The following is a 20,453-nucleotide window of genomic DNA, read 5'->3' on the forward strand; positions in this document are numbered from 1 at the left end:
GAATCCTATGCTTAATGCTTTTATAGTTTGGTGTGTTGGAAGCACCTAAAATGTGTGAGTACCCTGATGTTTTGTTTTCTAAATACATTTTTAAACTAGCGATAATGCACTGTCCAGCCTCTTTCTTGTTTTAAAATTGAGGACAACTTCTCTGGATTTTATTGTGGGATCCTGCTAAACCAGTTTCACTTAGAGCCCGAGTGGTTCAACTGCTTATGTGGACCAAACTTAAGTGTGCAGTCACGTGTGTGAAGTCCCCCTTTTCTGATCAGGATTATCATCACTAGAGTCACTTTTTGGACAGTAATACGTATAATACCCCAATTTGCACTTTTGTCTCGGTGGATTGATAATAATTGGGAGAAAAAAATCTCTCTTTTTTTGGACACTTGATATTAATAATACTACATTTCTTTCACTGTGAGCTTGCGTGTTACACAAAAAAAAAAAAAAATTTTATGTTCATAGTTACATTTTTTAGCAATATTGATTTTCATTGTTTATGGCACTAGTGGCATTTGTAGGGTTCAGTATCACACAGCGCTGCATTATTTTAGTTTTTTGTCAACATCTGATCCTGTCTGCTAAAAACAGATGGAAGGGGATCCATTCCTAACGGTCTGGCAGAGCGGATGACAGTCAGATGGAAATGGACAGGCGGTCCGTTTCCATCTGAGAGCCCCATAGAGAACAGCAGGCTGTGCCCGAGTCCGCTCTGAATCAGTGGAGCGGACATGAACGTGTTATCCGCTTGCTCAGTGGAGAAATTCCCTGTTAGTCCATAGTCATAGTGTGAAAGGGGCCTATTTGCCAAAGCCTAGTTGAACAAGCTGAAGATAGAAGCTGATTGGTTACGATGCACAGCTGTACCAGATTCTGTGCGCTCCAGTTTTAGTAAATCTCCCCCTATATCCACATAGTAAGATAGAAGTAATATTTACAAGGTGCCATCATACACACATAGGCTTCTTATTTACTCACCATCTCCCAAGCTGTCCTCATTGGTGTCACAGTCTTGTGGCTTGCAGTTTACCCATCTTCCACCATTTTCCTGCAAATAACAGATGCATGTTCTCATTATTTCAGATTTTTTTTTAAACCATGGGTCACATTATTATTAACAGATAATGTAATTATTTCCATTCATTACATATTTTAAAGTAGCACTTTAGTCTTACCTTTAGTCTTGCACAGTTGTGCAGGTCCCTCTCCTTTATGGAAATTTCTTACTCTGATTTCACTACACAATGTGAGCTTCTCACAGTGTGCATTAGATGCTTGCAGTGTGCACCTGGAACATGGACTCGGATTTCCTGATTCCGGGTCACATGATTGCTGTGGTAGCTTCTGATTGGCTACCACAGTGATCAGTCACTATGAAGCCCACCCCTGTTTTTTTTTTCTGTGAATGCAGAAGAATACAATGTATCTTTTTGGTTCCTTGCAGAAAGTAAAAAAAAAAGTGTTCTTAAAAAATGCTTTAAATAAAATAAAAAATAAAGAAAAATAAACTTTTTTTAAAGTATCGGTCACAAACTTACTGATTATACCCATATTGGTCTCCCCTTGCCACGGCGGCCATCTTTTTGGGGCCCACTATGTCATCGGCCGGGTAGAAGAAGCCAGGCCTCAGATGGGCCTGCAAACATTCTGACAGTCTGAGTCCTGGCTTCTTCTACCCAGATAGGGCAAAGGCTGCCACCTCCCTCACCTAGGACAGTACACGCCATGGAATGGCTGGAGCATAAAGGACATGCCAGCGAGCAGCCACCCACAGCAGGGTGCCAGTCAGCCACCCACAGCAGGCTTCAAGCCAGCCACCTACACACAGCAGGGTGCCACCCATAGCAGGGTACCAAGTCAGTCAGCCACCCACAGCAGGGTTCCAGCTAGCCACTCACAGCAGGATGCCAGCCAGCCACCTACCCACAGCAGGGTACCAGCCAGCCACCCACAGCAGGGTGCCAGCCAGCCACCCACAGCAGGGTGCAAGCCAGCCAGCCACCCACAGCAGGATGCAAGCCAGCCAGCCACCCACAGCAGGGTCCCAGCCAGCCACTCACTGCAGGGTGCCAGCGAGCCACCTACCCACACCAGGGTGCCAACCAGCCACCCACAGCAGGGTGCAAGTCAGCCAGCCACCCACAGCAGGGTGCAAGCCAGCCAGCCACCCACAGCAGGGTGCAAGCCAGCCAGCCACCCACAGCAGGGTCCCAGCCAGCCACTCACTGCAGGGTGCCAGCGAGCCACCTACCCACACCAGGGTGCCAACCAGCCACCCACAGCAGGGTGCAAGTCAGCCAGCCACCCACAGCAGGGTGCAAGCCAGCCAGCCACCCACAGCAGGGTGCAAGCCAGCCAGCCACCCACAGCAGGGTCCCAGCCAGCCACTCACTGCAGGGTGCCAGCGAGCCACCTACCCACACCAGGGTGCCAACCAGCCACCCACAGCAGGGTGCAAGTCAGCCAGCCACCCACAGCAGGGTGCCAGCCAGCCAGTCACCCACCCACAGCAGTGGTCAAAACTTTAAATGTACAGAATATTGGCACCTGATATCGGCTATCGGCCTGAAAGGCGGACAATAAAATCAGTATCAGTGTTGGCCCTGAAAAAACGATATTGGTTGACCCCTAGTTCACACCGCTGACCTTCACTGTCATGTGACACAACGTCTGTTTTTTTCTTGTCATGTGACACAACGTCTGTAAACGCATGTTAGTGCCCTTCAACACGTATAAATGCAAAGCAGCTAAGGTTTCCTTTACTAATAAAGCTTAGTTAAGTTAAAAAAAAAAAATGATTGCAGCACATTATAAAATGCAATGCAGCATGCAAAATGGACCCTGAAAGGGATTCTGTCATGAGAAAATAGGGAAGGCCCTCTTTGCTGATCTCTGAGAATGCTAGTTCCCTGGCTGCCATGCTGATGCTTTCATTTCAATACTTTCTGAGTCCATGAACTGGAACAAATGTAGAGATAAGGAACTTTGGCACCTGTCTGACACTGATTAGCAGCACGTTCCTTCCAGGTCTATAGACATCAGACACAGCCAGATAACTAGTATTTTCTGAAGGCAGCAAGCTATGGTAATGCCTGTACTGCTCTGATATCAGAAAAAATGTTGCTTGTGCCACCCTACTTTACAACCATCAGGTGCAGCAGGAGCCATGATGTCTTTATCAAAGGTAATGCCATTTTGTTTAAAGGCATATAAGAATTCCATTACTTTTATGAGTTAAGCTTGTACAGCAGTAAATGTGAGCACATAACTGGTCAATACAAAGCAGAAAGACACATTTGGGCCCTTAACCTCTTGGGTCTTGTTCTCTTTCTACTCCTGGCAGTTTTGTCTAAGAGATATAATAATGACTACCCTGCAGGAAGATAAAATTGCTCAATAGTCACAGTTATCATATTCTTTTTTCCCGACAGAACTTTATTATGCAACTATCATAGGTGTATCAAAGGTCACATACTTTTATTATCCCCAGTGCTGGAAGCAGCCTGCCCTACACTGGTGCCAATAAGTAAATGGGTGTATTTATAGAAAATTTGTACACATGTTCTTCCATCCAAACTCCATGTAAATTTGTTCATGTTGGAAATGGGCAAAATCAAATATTCTCTGCAGATTGATCTTTATTACTGAAAAATAGAACAGTTCGAATGGGAAAAATACCACATTTTGGCCACTAGATGGTGCTCAGTATCAAAGAAAATATGTATTTTCCTTAGCTCCATCTGGTGGCCATAATGCAGTATTTACCCCATTTTCTTCAGTAAATAACATTCGATCTACAGAAAATATAGCCTCTGTGTCTGGTTTTGATTACAGAAGTCTCAACAGGTGAGCCAGCGTCATCTGCCAGGAAGACCTGCTTGCTTTCTTACCCTGATGGTCGGTAGGAGCCTCTCTTCTGCTGTAGCTACTCTCCACGGTCAGGTGTCTCCAAGATTAACACCTGACCGTGACAGCCTTACAAGGGTGGTAATTTGGAAGAATGCCCCCTTACGTTGGTTGTCAATAGGAAGAGTGTACCCTTACATTGGTAGCTAATGGGAAGAATTTCCCCTTATACTGGTGGTTAGTGGGAAGAATGCAACCTTACATTGATGGTCAATGGGAAGAATGCCCCATTAACCAGCAATGTAAGGGGGCATTCTTCCCATCAACCAGCAATGTAAGGGGGCATTCTTCCTATTGACCACCAATGTAAGGGGGCATTCTTCCCATTAACCACCAATGTAAGGGTGCACTCTTCCTATTGACAACCAACGTAAGGGAGCATTCTTCCAAATGACCACCCAAGTAAGGGCACACTCTTCCCATTGGCTACCAATGTACCACCTCTTTCTATTGACCAATGTTAAAGGGGCACTCTTCACATTGACATCAGTGTAAGGGGGCATTCTTCCCATTAACCACCAATGTAAGAGGGCATTCTTCCCATTGGCTACCAATGTAAGGGTGCACTCTTCCTGTTGACAACCAACATGAGGGGGCATTCATCCAAATGACCACCGAAGTAAGGGCACACTCTTCCTATTGATCACCAATGCAAGGGGGCAGTTAGCGTCAGGGGTCAAGCTCAGGGACCAGTAGCTCCCTGGAGGATGACGCTGACTTACCCGAAGTGCGGGGTCTAAGCATTAACCTTTATTCACCCAAAATCCTGATGGTGGAGATGGGTTTTGCTGCGTGTTAGCACCAGGTCACAGTCCTCAGTATCATCCCACCAGGAAGTAAAGCAGCCAGGGTTCAGTAGAAGATAAAGCTGGTAAGGATCAAGCAGAAGCGTAGTCAGTAGACACTCCAAAGGTCAGTAATAGGTGGTCGCAGGTTGGGATTAAGCAGAAGCGTAGTCGAAAAACAAACCAAAAGGTTGGTAATGAGTGGTAGTGGAGATAAGGACAGCTGCAGGTATGTGAGGAGCAAGATATCAGCTGGAGAAAGCACAATAATCTGGCAAACAAAGTGCAGAGACATGGCTTAAATCAGGAAGTTAATAGGAGGAGCAAAAGAGAAAGCAGAGACAAGGCAAGATTGTCCAAAGGATCAGACAGGGAGCAGTCCAGCATTTCAGGTAGCTCAGCAGCAAGAGCTACTGCCAGACGCAGCAGAGGTTGTGGGTTCAGATCCGGGTCCTGACAGGGGCACACTTTCCACTGACCACCAATGTAAGGGGGCATATTTGTCATTGACAACCAATGTAAGAGTGTACTCTTCCCATTGACCACTAATGTAAGCTGCATTTTTACTGCCACTGACCACCAATGTAAGGGGATACTTCTTTTCTGACCACCACTGTTAGGGGGCACTTTATAGCAGACCATCAATTTTATGCTGCCATTCTCCACTTACAACAAATGTAAAGGGGCATCCACATTGACCACCAATATAATGGAGCTCTCCACTGGCTAACTATTTAAAGAGGCTTTTCTCCACTGAGCACTAATATAAGGGACACTTTTCACTGACCAGCAATGTAAGGGGGCACTGTTGCACTGACTACCAAAGTAAGGGGGTACTTCTCCACTGCCCATCAATGAAAGGGGGCACTTTACCACTGAATTCCAATATAAGGAGCACTTTTCCAATTAATGCCAGTACAACTGAGCACCTCTCCACTGACCACCAATCTAAAGCGGCAATTATGGGGCTTTGTATGTTCTATAGTTTGCATTACATTGCATACAGTAGTCATTACCATTCTGTTCTCTATGGTTTGCTTTACGCACCGTAGGCCACCGCAATATGTATGCCGTGCAATACACTAAGTACCCCTAATTGGTGCACCATGTATGCAATGCTATATGTTACATTTCCCATATCCCTGAACTGTGTATGCTGTGCTGTACATTCATATTAATAAGAATTGTTTGTGGAATATGAAAATTCATCCGTTTCAGCACACGTTTGTTAGTATATATCATATTGCATACCTCTCAACTGTCCCTGGTTTCGAGGGACTGTCCTTGATTTGGAGCAATGTCCCTCATTTTGGTCTGATCTATATAGTTGTATATAAAATACACTTTTTATCTTTCAAAAAGTGTTTCCCAGTGCTTTCATCCAATTTCTAAATTGCTGCATTTTTACATTTTAAAAGCCAATATAAAGGAATAGTAGTGGTAAAAAAAAAACACTTGTGGATTTAATTAACCTTTTTTTTGGGTTAATTCTCCTTTAAGGGGGTGTGGCAGGGGGCGTGTCCTATGCCTACATACATTTGCTAGTAGGTGTCCCTCATTCCCATCTCAAAATGTTGGGAGGTATGTCATATTGCATGGTTTGTGATGTCCTTGGACATAAAAAGGGGGTATTTATATCATACCTGCATTGTCCCTCTTTAGCCATTTGGAATGTTCAAGGAATTATGTGTCTTGATTGACTGACTCAGTGATTAAGCTGTGCATGAGTTTACTGTACACAGCAGGTACAGTAAACATGCCAACAGCTAATTAAGCCACCTGACTGCTAGCTGTATATATGCCTTGTTTTTCCTTAGAGGTCGTACTTTTATTATTATTAATGCATTTATATAAAAATGTTGTAAAATCGTACAAAACCAACTCCATTATTTTTTTTTTACCAGCTGCAGACATATAGGTGCACATAAAGTGTTACTAAACCCACATCAGTCTGTATATGCAGTAAAGCATGCTTGTTACACTCACTGTGGAACCTAAGGGGTCAATCCTCTGCATTGTGTAAAAAGGCAGTTTGACCCTGTCTTCTCTGATCCTCCCCTTCTTCCACAGTCCCCAATCCATCTCCTGATAGGACAGTCTTGGTGGCACTCTGCACATACTCAGTTTGGTGTGTAATGCTAAAGAGTTTTTTTTTTTCTTGGGAGAGTGCATGTGATCAGCATTGTCCAGACAGAGGGTCAGGGGTCCTCCAGCCTCATAGGACAATCAGGGTAAAATGAAAACTCCTCCTACAAGCTTTAACCAGACATTGATAGAAGTCACAAGACTTCTATATACTGCTGATGAGAAACAGTATTTAGCAGTTTATATTTACTAAAACGGTTTCATTTCCATGTTCTGTGTACCAATGAATGCAGGGCCCTGGGTTTAGTAACACTTTAAAGCAGAACTTCACCCTAAAGGGGAAGCTCTGCTTTACGTTGTTCTTCTCCTCCTCTACCACATGTGGCACAATAAAACATTTTGGAGCAGGTACCTCGTTTTGATAAGTACCTGCTCCTACTTCCGCTCGGATCACTTACCATAAATATAGATAGATAGATAGATAGATAGATAGATAGATAGATAGATAGATAGATAGATAGATAGATAGATAGATAGATAGATAGATAGATAGATGAAAAAGCATTTAGCATATAAACAAATACAAGTAAATAGTAGCACTGGTAACTAAAATCATATAACACCCAGTGGCAAGTGTTGGTGACTGGTAAACTAATGATACAAAAATATAAACATAACCATAATCCGTGACTAAATAGTCCATATGTAAGACATGATGTCTCAAGCAAAATTGTAATCTTGAATTCTTCCACCACACCATGTGCAACTTGGTGATTCCACCCCCCTCTGGATCTACACTCACCAGATGAAGATGACTTGCATTCTCATGCTCGGCAAATCAACATCAACCCTCACAGGGTTAAACATCCATTGATATCCAATTGTGAATCCGATGTCAAAAACTCTCCACATATAATAAAACAAAGTGCTCCAACAGAAAAACTTCAAACATTGCACTCACATGAAAACAGGTAAGTAAAAGCATGTATGTATCCACTTGCAGCAGCAAGTACTGGCATGATATGGTCACAGTGGACCCAGCGTGTGTGATCTGTATCTCACCCACACGAGATCGTGAACCACGGAACGTCAATTCCGGTATTGCGTCAAACATTGCAACTGGTTGCCGTACAGCCACATCCCAGGACCAGAAGGACTGGAAGGCCTGCTGTGTAGGATAAAACATGTTCCCTTTCATGCTTGCAAGAATTGGGCACTGACTAATGTATATGCGCATGTGCGAACTCGCGCACGCACATGAGCCGTTGTACATTCTTGGTGCCAGGCAGGCCATTTAAACTCAGCCAGTGCTCAGGATCAGTGCTGTTTTATCTTTCAGCCCCGCATCCTGTGTTCCTGTTAGGGTTGCCACCTCATCCCTTTAAACCCAAACACATATGAATTACACAGGTTCCGAGGCTAATTAAATGCAGATAAGGCACCAAGTGAGTTTAATTACCACCTTAATCAGCCACATAACCTGTGTAATTAATATGTGTTCAGGTTTAAAGAATGAGGTGGCAACTCTAGTTCCTGTTATCCTGATTCCAGTTACTATCCCCGGCTTGTCTGACCATTCTCTGACCTCCGTCTGCACCGACCCCAGCTTGCTTTTGACCTCTGCTGCTGCCTGCACCACTTGCTTCTGTTGCACCGATTGGCTCCTGACCCGGCTTGTACCCAGACCACGCTATTGCCTGCTCCTTTGTACCTGATCTGTCCTGCCAGTATATGACCCAGCTTACCTGTCTCTGAATCCTGACACATCCTGCTGTGCCTGCTGTTCTACAGTCTGCTACCAGCGCATGCCCCACCTGCCCGCTGTCGCCAGTACCAGCCTGATAGCCTTCAGCTGTCTACCAGCCCGCCTGCTTCACTGAAGACTACAGATGACCTCTCCTGCCTTGGGTAGATATCCGCTCTGGTATTGGCAAGTCCTTCAGGCACTCGTGCCACTCTGCACCTTCTGTTCACACTACCAGGGGCCCAGAGTCAGAGGTATAAGAATGGCTCTCCTCATCATTTCCGGCTCTTCTACCAGGTACATGATAAACAGTCAGGAAAGAGGAGTAGAGAAAAAAAAATTCAGTGGCCTCCACCTGTAAAACCATTCCTGTTTTGGAAGTCGTCTCATTGTTGCCCATCTCGTGCACCTGTTAATTTAATTAACACCAAAGCACCTAAAACTGATAAACAACCCCCTCTGCTTCCTTAAGGGCCCTTTCACACTGGGGCGGGGGCGTTGTCGGCGGTAAAGCGCCGCTATTGTTAGCGGCGCTTTACCGTCGGTATGCGGCCGCTAGGGGGCGGTTTTACCCCCCTGCTAGCGGCCGAGAAAGGGTTAAAACCACCGCAAAGCGCCTCTGCAGAGGCACTTTGCCGGCGGTATAGCCGCACCGTCCCATTGATTTTAATGGGCAGGAGCGATGAAGGAGCGGTATACACTGCGCTCCTTCACCGCTCCGAAGATGCTGCTAGCAGGACTTTTTTTCCCGTCCTGCTAGCGCACCGCTCCAGTGTGAAAGCCCTCGGGGCTTTTGCACTGGATTTAAAGCAGTGGCACTTGCGGGTCGGTTTGCAGGCGCTATTATTAGCGCAATAGCACCTGCAAACCTCCCCAGTGTGAAAGGACCCTAACTGACCAGATCAATATCCTAGGAGTTTAATTGACTTGATGCTATACTAAAGTGTTCCTTTAATTTTTTTGAGCAGTGTGAATATTATATATATATATATATATATATATATATATATATATATATACATACATATACACATATACATATATATATATACATATACATACACACACACAGTATTTACACACGATTTATATAGTGCCAACAGTTTACGCAGCGCTTTACAATGTAGAGGGGGGACAGCACATTTACAGTACAGTTCAATACAGAAGGTACAGGAGGGCCCTGCTTGTAGAGCTTACATTCTAAAGGGAAGGGGTGGTAGTACAAAAGGTAATAGATGCAGGGAATGATTTGATTAATATATATATATATATATATATAATGTATATACACACACAGGCAGCCATGTTTCTATTCAAGCTTTACTTCCTGCCTGCAGTGCTGCACAGTGGTTGTGTTGTTTCTTCTCATAATGCAAATCTACAGTATAAATTAGCTGACCTGTTAAATATAATGCATTTATGTACCAAAGGTTTTGGACTAGTTGGCTGCCCTATGTACGAAAAAGTAGTGTCAAAGTAGCTCATGGAGCATAGTGACACATTCTGGTTTGCAAGTTTTTTTACTGCGCACTTTGCCGCATCTGTCATGCATTTTTCCATGAGCCAAAACATGCATTTGCTTCCCACAGAAATAAATATATATACACTGCGCTTTTTAAATATACTCTTCACATTACATATATGTGATAACCAAAGTGCAAATATGTGTGTGAATCACACACTGTGATACATCCAGTAACTACCGTAATGACTGTAAAAAGTGACAATGGTGCAACAAATAGTTATGAATACTTAAAAATGAACATATAAATGAAAATAAATAATCACACTAGTAAAAAGTGCTATAAGGTGCATCCATATGGTGATTGGTTGTATCAAAATTATTCATAAAATCATATAATGTTCATAAAATATATAGTGTTCATAAAATCATATAGTGTTCATAAAAATATATAGTGGACTCAATCCACTAAAACATATAGATGAATAAAAAGTGCTTTTATGTGCATATGTGTAATTCAATTATTTCAATTCAAAAGTGCTTCTATAGTCCATGTGATTTGGAAACTGCAGGGACTTCAGGAACAGGACGGACGTTCAGCAGGTGACCTGTTCGGAAAGAACCCCATACCATCCCAATATCGATCCGGTATCTTTACATGTTGTTTGCCTGATGCAGAGTGGCGCACTGACGCGCCTGTACTATGTGAGTACCCCATAGGGGGCTTTTATGTGATTAATAAACTGTTAAAATGTTATTACACCATCCAGTCCTTTTTCACGCAACCGAGGTATAGTGCTGATAGGTCCAGGAGTCTGGATGAAACTGCAGAGCCCCATAGGTTTTTCACAGGCATGTATTGACTAAGCTTAAGTGCAAAGTCACGCACTCAGAGTTGAACGTTTAATAGACATGTGCATTCGTTTTCGTCCGAATGTATTTTCGTCCGAATTTCAGGACGGTATAGTAAAGTGCAGAATACGAAAACCGAAAGGTCCAACATAAACAAATGCTTTATTTTCATTGCAACAACAGTTCGATATGGATAGGAGATTCGACACGATGCTGACAATAACAATCTGTGTCTATCGAACCTGTGGTCGAATGTGCCTAACCTTAACACTATTAGTCCAAGATTATTCTACATAGAGAGAAAAGATTCGACATAGAGGGAAAAGATTTGACATAGAGAGAAAAGATCGCTGCTGGAATTGGGTGGGGGAAGTAAAATAAAAATAATGATGATGATGAATGTTATTGGCCGATTGTAACCAAAGAGGAGGGGCAGTAAAATAGCTAGAACTAAGTACACACGTACAGCCAACTTACATTCACTTACGATTTGCTAGCAGAGAGAGACACCACACTGAATCATTTCAGAAGACAGTCAATCTTAGCTGGTCCGTTTGTCAGAGAACCTGAATTATTTAGCAATTAAGCATAAGCACAGCAGCAGAACAATAGTGAAGCAAGCTACAGTTCAACTTAACTTTTTTCATAATAATCTGCTTCTATTGTGTTAGTGTTGTGAACTTGATAGTGATACTAGTGTTGCGATAGCCTCAGAGGCTGCCCGTGTTGGGGGGGGGATTTATTATTATAGATCCTATATTATAATGCCATATCAATATCTGACATAACGTCGGATGCCGCGCCCGCCATTGCACTTGGAGATTGAGAAACGAATGTGAAAGTTGGCTGACTGTCGGGGTAAAGTAGAGCATTAAACATGAACGACGAAGATTCAACAAAGCAACGAAAAACATACAAACGTCGAATCTTTGGCTTATGGTGTCTGTCGAAAGTTCTAAGAAGATTCAACGGAGCAGCTAAACTGTACGACGCCGCAATCATACATTTCCGGTCAAATGCATCCGCCCATAGGCTATAGAAAAATTCTAATGTTGGTTGACTAGTAAAATAATTAATAAATATAATTATTACTAGTCATACAACATTAGAATTCTACTACAGCTAACTTGTAGGCGGAAAATTCGAGCGGAAATGTACACGTTCAGTTTAGCTGCTCCGTCGAATCTTCTTTGAACATTCGACAGACACCATAAGCCTTCAATGACAGTTTCGACCTTAATTCATTTGGATTTTCGGACGAATGCAATTTTTAACGAAAAACGACATAGATAAAAACGAATTTCGGGAGTAACTAAATACATTTTTTTTTTTCGGGCGAAATTGAAATTCCGAAATGAAATATTTCAGTGTGCACATGTCTAGCGTTTAATACCTAGGGAGGGGGGCGCACCTGAGTGTGATCACTGTGGTTTGCTTTGGATTATCTACAGTTTCCAAATTGCATGGACTATAGAAGCACTTTTGAATTGAAATAATTGAATGACACATATGCACATAGAAGCACTTTTTATTCATCTATATGTTTTAGTGGATTGAGTCCACTATATATTTTTATGAACACTATATGATTTTATGAACACTATATATTTTATGAACATTATATGATTTTATGAATAATTTTGATACAACCAATCACCATATGGATGCACCTTATAGCACTTTTTACTAGTGTGATTATTTATTTTCATTTATATGTTCATTTTTAAGTATTCATAACTATTTGTTGCACTAGTGTCACTTTTTACAGTCACTAGTTACTGGATGTATCACGGTGTGTGATTCACATGCATATTTGCACTTTGGTTATCACATATATGAAATGTGAAGAGTATATTTGAAAGCGCAGCGTATATATTTATTTCTGCTTTTATCTGCATGTTTTTATGAGACGTGTTTAACGCTTGCAGCTGTTGCACGGTGCCATTTAGGCAATTTATAATCAGAGGAGGCTCACAGGATCTTTTATATATATTTGCTTCCCATGTTTGGGGGGCCATTAACAATTAATGGCACTGCAGGTGCAATGCACATTTCTGTGCACATTCCTGGAACATGTAAATGTGAATGGAGCTTTAGGGCCTCGAAGGGAACAACTGCTCCATTTTAAAGGGCAGGCAGTGCAAATGGACCCTCAAACAGAGGGATTCAAACATGCTTGGGGCAAACAGTTCACATCGGGCACTGATGTTGGATGAGAAGGCCTGGCTCACAGTCTCCAATCTAATTCATCCCAAAGGTGTTCTATCAGGTTGAGGTCAGGATTCCGTGCAGGCCAGTCAAGCTCCTTTACCCCAAAATAGATCATCCGTGGACCTTGCTTTGTGCACTGGTGCGCAGTCATGTTGGAACAGGAAGGAGCCATCCCCAAACTGTTCCCAAAAAGTTGGGAGCATGAAATTGTCCAAAATGTCTTGGTATGCTGATGCCTTAAGAGTTCCCTTAACTGGAACTAATGCCGCGTACACACGGTCGGACTTTTCGGCTACAAAAGTCCGACAGCCCGTCCGACAGACTTTCGACGGACTTGTGGAGGACTTTCTAACGAACGGACTTGCCTACATACGATCACACCAAAGTCCGACGGATTCGTACATGATGACATCCACCGGACTAAAATAAGGAAGTTGATAGCCAGTAGCCAATAGCTGCCCTAGCGTGGGTTTTTGTCCGTCGGACTAGCATACAGACGAGCAGATTTCTGGGTCCGGCGTAGTTACGACGTAAAGATTTGAAGCATGTTTCAAATCTAGAGTCCGTCAGATTTGCGGCTGGAAAAGTCCGCTGAAAGTCCGGGGAAGCCCACACACGATCGGATTGTCAGCCGGCTTCAGTCCATCGGACTTTTGTAGACGAAAAGTCCGACCGTGTGTACACGGCATAAGGGGCCAAGCCTAACTCCTGAGAAACAACCCCACACCATAATCCTCCCTCCACCAAATGATTTAGACCAGTGCACAAAGCAAGATCCATAAAGACAATGATGAGAGAGTTTGGGGTGGAGGAACTTGACTGGCCTGCACAGAATCCGTCCCTTAACCCAACAGAACACCTTTGTAATGAATTAGAGTGAAGATTGCGAGCCAGGCTCTCGCCCAACATCATTGTCTGACCTAACAAATGCGCTTCTGGAAGAATGGTCAAACATTCCCATAGACACACTCCTAAACCTTGTGGACAGCCTTCCCAGAAGAGTTGAAGCTGTTATAGCTGCAAAGGGTGGGCCAACTCGATATTGAACAGTACTTAAGACTGGAATGCCATTAAATGCATGCGTGTGTAAAGGCAGGCATCCCAATACTTTTGATAATATAGTTGTGCTCAAAAGTTTGCACACCCTTGGAGAATTGGTAATATACAGTATATACTAGGGTTGCACCGATACCAGTATCAGTGCCGATACTAAGCATTTGCAGGGGTATCGGTACTCGTGCAAATGCTCCAATACCTGAAACCGATACTTTCAGGCTCAGTTCTTTTAGCTGTCAGCGGGCTTCCCCCACTGACAGCTGAGGTTAACAAAAAAAGTCGGCACTTATTGGATGTTAAGGAGTTAGGCCAACATGTCCTTAACAACCGATGACTCATTCAGCTGTCAATGGGGTTCTCCTGTTGACAGCTGAAGTGTAAACAAAGTCCTGGCAATTGGAGCTGTCAAAAAAAAAAAAGAAAAGCAGAAGGGCAATGTTTATCAACAACATTGCTCAGCCACTGAAACAGAAAGATAAAAAGAAGCATTGTTTCTTTTTGTATCTTTTTATTTATTCATCTACAGAGCAAAAGGATGACCTTTGATCTGCAGATGAGTAATTGGTATTGGCGAGTACTAAAAAAAAAAAAAAATATCGGTACTTGTACTCGTAGGATCGGTGCATCTCTAGTATGTACCATTTTTAAAGAAAACATGAGTGAGCTAGCAAAACACATTTCTTATGTCTTATGGGATTCATATTTAGTAACTGTAGGTGATAACAGAATGGCACAATCATGAAATAAAACATGGCAACAAGCAAACAAATTAAATGATCCCTGTTCAAAAGTCTGCATACCCTTAGTCCTTAATACTGTGTATTGCCCCTTTAGCATCAATGTCAGCCTGCAGTCTTTTATAAGAGTTGTCTATGAGGCCCCGCATTCTTGTAGGTGGTATAGATGCCCATTCATCTTGGCAAAATGACTTCAGGTCATGCAAAGTCTTTGGTCGTCTTGCATGAACCGCCCGTTTGAGATCTCCCCAGAGTGGCTTGATGATAATAAGGTCAGGAGACTGTGAGGGCCACTACAGAACCTTCACCTTTTTCTGCTGTAACCAGTGGAGAGTCAACTTGGCCTTGTGCTTAGGGTCATTGTCATGCTGGAAAGTCCAAGAGCGTCCCAGGCGCACCTTTCGTGCAGAAGAATGCTAATTTTCTGCCAGTATTTTCTGATAACATGCTGTGAGCCACCACCATGCTTCACAGTCTGGGTGGTATTCTTGTTGCTATAGGCCTTGTTGACCCCCCCAAACATAGTACTTATGATTGTGACCATAAAGCTCTATTTTGGTCTCGTCACTCCAGATTAGTGTGTCAGAAGCTTTGAGGCGTGTCAAGGTGTTGTTGGGCAATTGTAACATTGGCGCAGTAAAGGCTCCTTTCTGGCAACTCGACCATAAAGCTAATTTTTGTTCAAGTATCATCATATTGTGCTCTTTGAAACAACCACACCGTCTTTTTCCAGAGCAGCCTGTATTTCTCCTGAGGTTACCTCTGGGTTTTTCTTTGTATCTCAAACAATTCTTCTCCCAGTTGTGACTGCAATCTTTCTTGGTCTACCTGACCTTGGCTTGGTATCAAAAGATCCCCGAGTTTTTCACTTCTTAAAAAGTTATTGAATAGTATTGACTGGCATATTCAAGGCTTTTGATATCTTTTTATATCCTTTTCCATCTTTATAAAGGTCCATTACCTTGTTACATACCTGTAGGTCTTTTGACAGTTATTTTCTGCTCCTCATGGCTCATTGTCTAGCCTGCTTAGTGCATCCATGTGAGAGCCAACAAACTCATTGACTATTTAGACACTAATTCCAATTTTAAAAGCCACAGATGTGGGAAATTAATCGTTATTTGCCATCTTAACCTGCGTGCGTAACCTTGTATGTCCGTACCAAGACCAAACATACCAGGGTATGGAAACTTTTGATCAGGGCCAATTGGGTTATTTCTGTTTTCATTATGATTTTAAAAAGGAGCCAAACATTTATGTGATAATAAATGGCTTCATATGACCACTATCCTTAAATAAAAGACATGATGATTTTTGGCATGATCAGTCATATTTCCAATGCCAAAATGTCATGATTTCAACCAGTAAACTTTTGAGCACAACTGCGTATACACACACACACATATTTTATATATTTTATATATATATATATATATATATATATATATATATATATATATATATATATATAATTTATACACACACAGATGCATACAAACGCTATATTACCAAAAGTATTGGGACGCCTGCCTTTACACGCACATGAACTTTAATGGCATCCCAGTCTTAGTCCATAGGGTTCAATATTGCGTTGGCCCACCCTTTGCAGCTATAACAGCTTTAACTCTTCTGGGAAGACTGTTCACAAGATTTAGGAGTGTGTCTATGGGAATGTTTGACCATTCTTCCGTGGATAAGAGGGCCTGGCTTGCAGTCTCCGCTCTAATTCATCCCTAAGGTGTTCTATCGGGTTGAGGTGCAGGCCAGTCAAGTTCCTCCACCCCAAACTGGCTCATCCATGTCTTTGTGGACCTTGCTTTATGCACTGGGGTTGTTTTTCAGGGGTTGGGCTTAGCCCCTTAGTTCCAATGAAGGGAACTTTTAAGGCGTCAGCATACAAAGACATTTTGGACAATTTCATGCTCCCAACTTTGTGGGAACGGTTTGGGGATGGCCACTTTCTGTTCCAACGTGACTGCGCACCAGTGCACAAATAAGGTCCAAAAAGACATGAATGAGCGAGTTTGGGGTGGAGGAACTTGACTGGCCTGCACAGAGTCCTGACATCAACCCAATAGAACGCCTTTGGGGTAAATTAGAGTGGAGACTGAGAGCCAGGCCTTCTCGTCCAACATCAGTGCCCAACCTCACAAATGCACTTTTGGAAGAATGGTCAAACATTCCCATGGAAACCCTCCTAAACCTTTTAGACAGCCTTCTCAGAAGAATTGAAGCTGTTATAGCTGCAAAGGGTGGGCCAACTCAATAATGAACTCTACAGACTAGGACTGGAATGCCATAAAAGTTGCAGATGTCCCAATAATTTTGGTAATATAGTGTGTGTATATATTTTATATATATATATATATATATCTGAATTGACCACTTAGCCTTTTTTTCTGCATTCACAGTTCTATGTAACCATATTAATTTCCCATGATGCCCTGCAACCCGATGGAACAGGGCTTTCAGCCGGCCTCTGGGCAGGACTTCAGCCTATTGCCAGTAACCCTCTGCTGTGCCACCTCCCATCATTTTGTTCTGAACATATTTTCAGTGGGCTCATATTTTAAGGATGTTATTGCGGTCCCAAAGAGATCCTGTCACTTGACCATTCATTTCAACAAAATGAATGGTCAAGATTATATGTGCCTTTAACTTTTGTTTACTTCCTTGTATATACATCCCAAAGCCCTGAGACTGCTGCTGGGTGCCACCATCTTGGATGTGACGTTATCATGCATTCTGCAATTTTTATAGCTGGTGATAGGGCCTCTTTTAAGTGTTTTTAAAGCCAAAACCTCAAAACAGAAAAGACAGAAAGTGAGGGGGAATCCAACATTTCAGAGCAGTCACCAGAGCAAGAGGTGGGATAAATCTTCCAACAGGAACACCTGTTACATTGATAACTGTCCAAGATACCCCTCACTTTGGAGATATTTCCTTGCATTTCCTGTTGGTGACAGGAAGTAAATGGAAACCTGCCCTGTTGACCATCAAAAAAAAAAAAAAAAAAAAGTTTCTCTTTTTCTTATTCTATCCAAAATGTAAAAAAAAAGTTTTTGGCTATTTAGCTTTTCCTCTATAAAGAAAGCTACATTTGAAAGATCTAGACCAGGGGTGTCAAACTCAATTTTGCAGGCCACAACAGCATTATGGTTGTTCTCAAAGGGCCAATTGTATCTGTAAGACTAGATGTCCCGAGCACCTCACCCCCCCCCCACCATCAGGTCGAGTCCCCCACCCTCCCTTACATCACAGTGCACCCCCCTTACCTTGTGCTGCCGTGTAGAAGCTGGGATGCAGAAAGTACAGGGTCTGAAGGAGGACCCAAGGAGGGCTGGAGTCAGCTGCCGGAGACTGCTGAATGCTGAGGCCAGGGGAGGTGGAGATGAGGGGGTGCTGCGGCTGCACAGAAAGGTGCAGGATCTGTAAGAGGAGTTCTGTCATCCTCTCTGCTGCCAACTGCTGAGACAAGGTGGGGGCAGAAACTTGGGGGTTGCCGCAGCTGCAGGAGAGGTTCGAGGGCCACATGAAATGGCCTGAAGGGCCGGATTCGGCCCGAGGGCCTTATGTTTGACACATGTGATCTAGACATTCAGCATTCCGGCCAAGCTTTCAGGTGTGGTCATATCAAGAGCAACCTCACTGTAAAGGCAGACATGACCAGATGCAGCCATATTTTGACAAAATGGGCAATCTCATACACACTGTCATATTGCGAGAGGTAACAGATAACTGTATTTCTAAAATTGGAATTTGGTCAGATACCATTCAAATATATGTCCAAGGCCAACCAAGACATTCACCAGGCAGCACAGTGTTTTAGTGGTTGGCACTTCTACCTGGTGGAACTGGGGTCTCGAGTTTGAATCCCTGTCGGGACCACATCTGCATGGAGTTTGCCTGGTCATCCTGTGCTTGCATGGGTTTCCTCAAAAACTCCAAAAATGTGCTGGTAAGTTAATTAGCTCCTATCTAAATTGGCCTAATATGTGTATGAATGTAAGTTAGGGACTATAGATTGTAAGCACCTTGAGGGCAAGGACTGATGTGAATGAACAGATGTAATAGTAGAATTTTGTTAGGAAATTCTGATTTTGGACTGTAAAATTTTAAGGAACAGGATGGAATTTTTTTTCTTTTGTCTTATCTGAACAAATACATTTCTAATAATTAATATGGTTGTCAGTGCTATAAATACCAGTAATAAATAATTTGGCACCTCCACAGAACATCTGGCTTGTGCAGGTGACCAGGAGAAAGCTGCATAATAACCATCTGCTGATTGATATGAGTCAGATAGAAAAAGTTATTCTCTTCAAACACATATATGATAGTTAGGCAACTAGATCCGAAATGTTTTCATTTTTTTTTTTTTTATTTCGCCTCGTAATTATTTAATCTATGAGACCCTTGAAAACAACCGAACCTGTCGGATCAAAGGCCACATACGGGTTAAAGCAGCCCCGCACAAAATTGCCTATTACCACATGGCCGCCTTATTTACACAGCGACAATATGGCAGCCGGAGATGCACACAGCCTCTCCGAAAAATCGTTCCCTGCAACCTATGGGTCATGGCCGCGTATGCCTTCCGCCCCCCCCCCCCCCCCCCGCTTACCTTATTCTCAATGAGCAGCTCGCAAACCCTCTTCTCGTTTTGGACTCTCTTTTTTCCATTTCTTCTCTGAAAACAACACAATAACTGCTCCAGGACATTCCTCCAACAAAACCTTCTGTTTCTTTGCCACCCAGCTGGGTGAGAAGCCCTCCTCTCCTCGCCCAAAATCATGGGGTACTCTGCACCACTCCACCACCACTCCACCAGCCAAGTAAATTAAAAAAAGATTAAGCTTCGGAATATTTGCTTTCCATGCCTTTGTCAACTCGTGACTACGGGAGGAATAAGTCGCCGTGTCATTAAGTCCTAGAGGTTCCAGACACTGTATCCAAGCATCAACCGGCTATAGAGGTCCCCCCCCCACCCCCAGTTCCTGCAGCCGGCAATCTGACAGCGTCCTATCTCCCCCCCTTGTTCTGCCTGCTTACGCCTGGGACTTTGCAGTGACGACGAGTCTCAGTTGTTGACACAAATCACACACATAGTGATAGCAGACAGAGTCCAGGCAGTCCAAAATATTCTGCTCCCCACGTGGACACTCTGCCTGTCCTTTGCAATAGTTTGGCCCTTACGTCTGCTGCAGACATCAGCTTAGATTGTAAGCTCTTGCTAGCACCGGTCTCCCCCCCCCCCTCCTCTCGATTCCTTTTAATTAACCCCTTCGCTGCTCGATCGCTTTGCACTCCCGTTAACTGTGAGCAGTACAAAATGCTGCGTAAGAACTAATCTTGCCAGCCCTTTAGACTATTATCTTCAGACTTTACAGATCTGGGTCTTATCTGGTGATTTTGTTAAAGCTTAGCTAGAGAACGAGCGGTTACGTGAAAACGGGCGACGGTCGCCAAGTTTCTGGTAGAGTTCACTGACTGTTTTTAGTTTTCGGTTATTCATTAACCTTTTCACTGCCAAAGCCGTTTTTTGCATTTTTGCACACGTTAAAAAATAAAATTTTAGGCCTGAAGATTACAAAAAACCCCCAAACATGATA

The 20,453-nt window shown here is 43.1% G+C and overlaps 1 protein-coding gene across 1 annotated transcript in view; it reads right to left on the minus strand.

Moving 5' to 3' along the window:
• The window catches only part of GRB7 (growth factor receptor bound protein 7), a 243,145-nt gene extending 223,080 nt beyond the window's left edge, over positions 1 to 20,065 (minus strand). The window contains exons 1-2 of the mRNA XM_073608023.1: positions 19,466 to 20,065; positions 982 to 1,051 (exon numbers count right to left, since the gene is read on the minus strand). Coding sequence (XP_073464124.1) covers positions 982 to 1,051; positions 19,466 to 19,636 — 241 coding nt within the window. The 5' untranslated portion in view covers positions 19,637 to 20,065. The remainder of the gene's footprint in view (positions 1 to 981; positions 1,052 to 19,465) is intronic.
• Between the last annotated feature and the right edge of the window lie 388 nt (positions 20,066 to 20,453).

The sequence above is a fragment of the Aquarana catesbeiana genome, linkage group LG12, assembly GCF_042186555.1.
Source record: "Aquarana catesbeiana isolate 2022-GZ linkage group LG12, ASM4218655v1, whole genome shotgun sequence".
NCBI classification, from domain to species: Eukaryota; Metazoa; Chordata; class Amphibia; order Anura; family Ranidae; genus Aquarana; species Aquarana catesbeiana.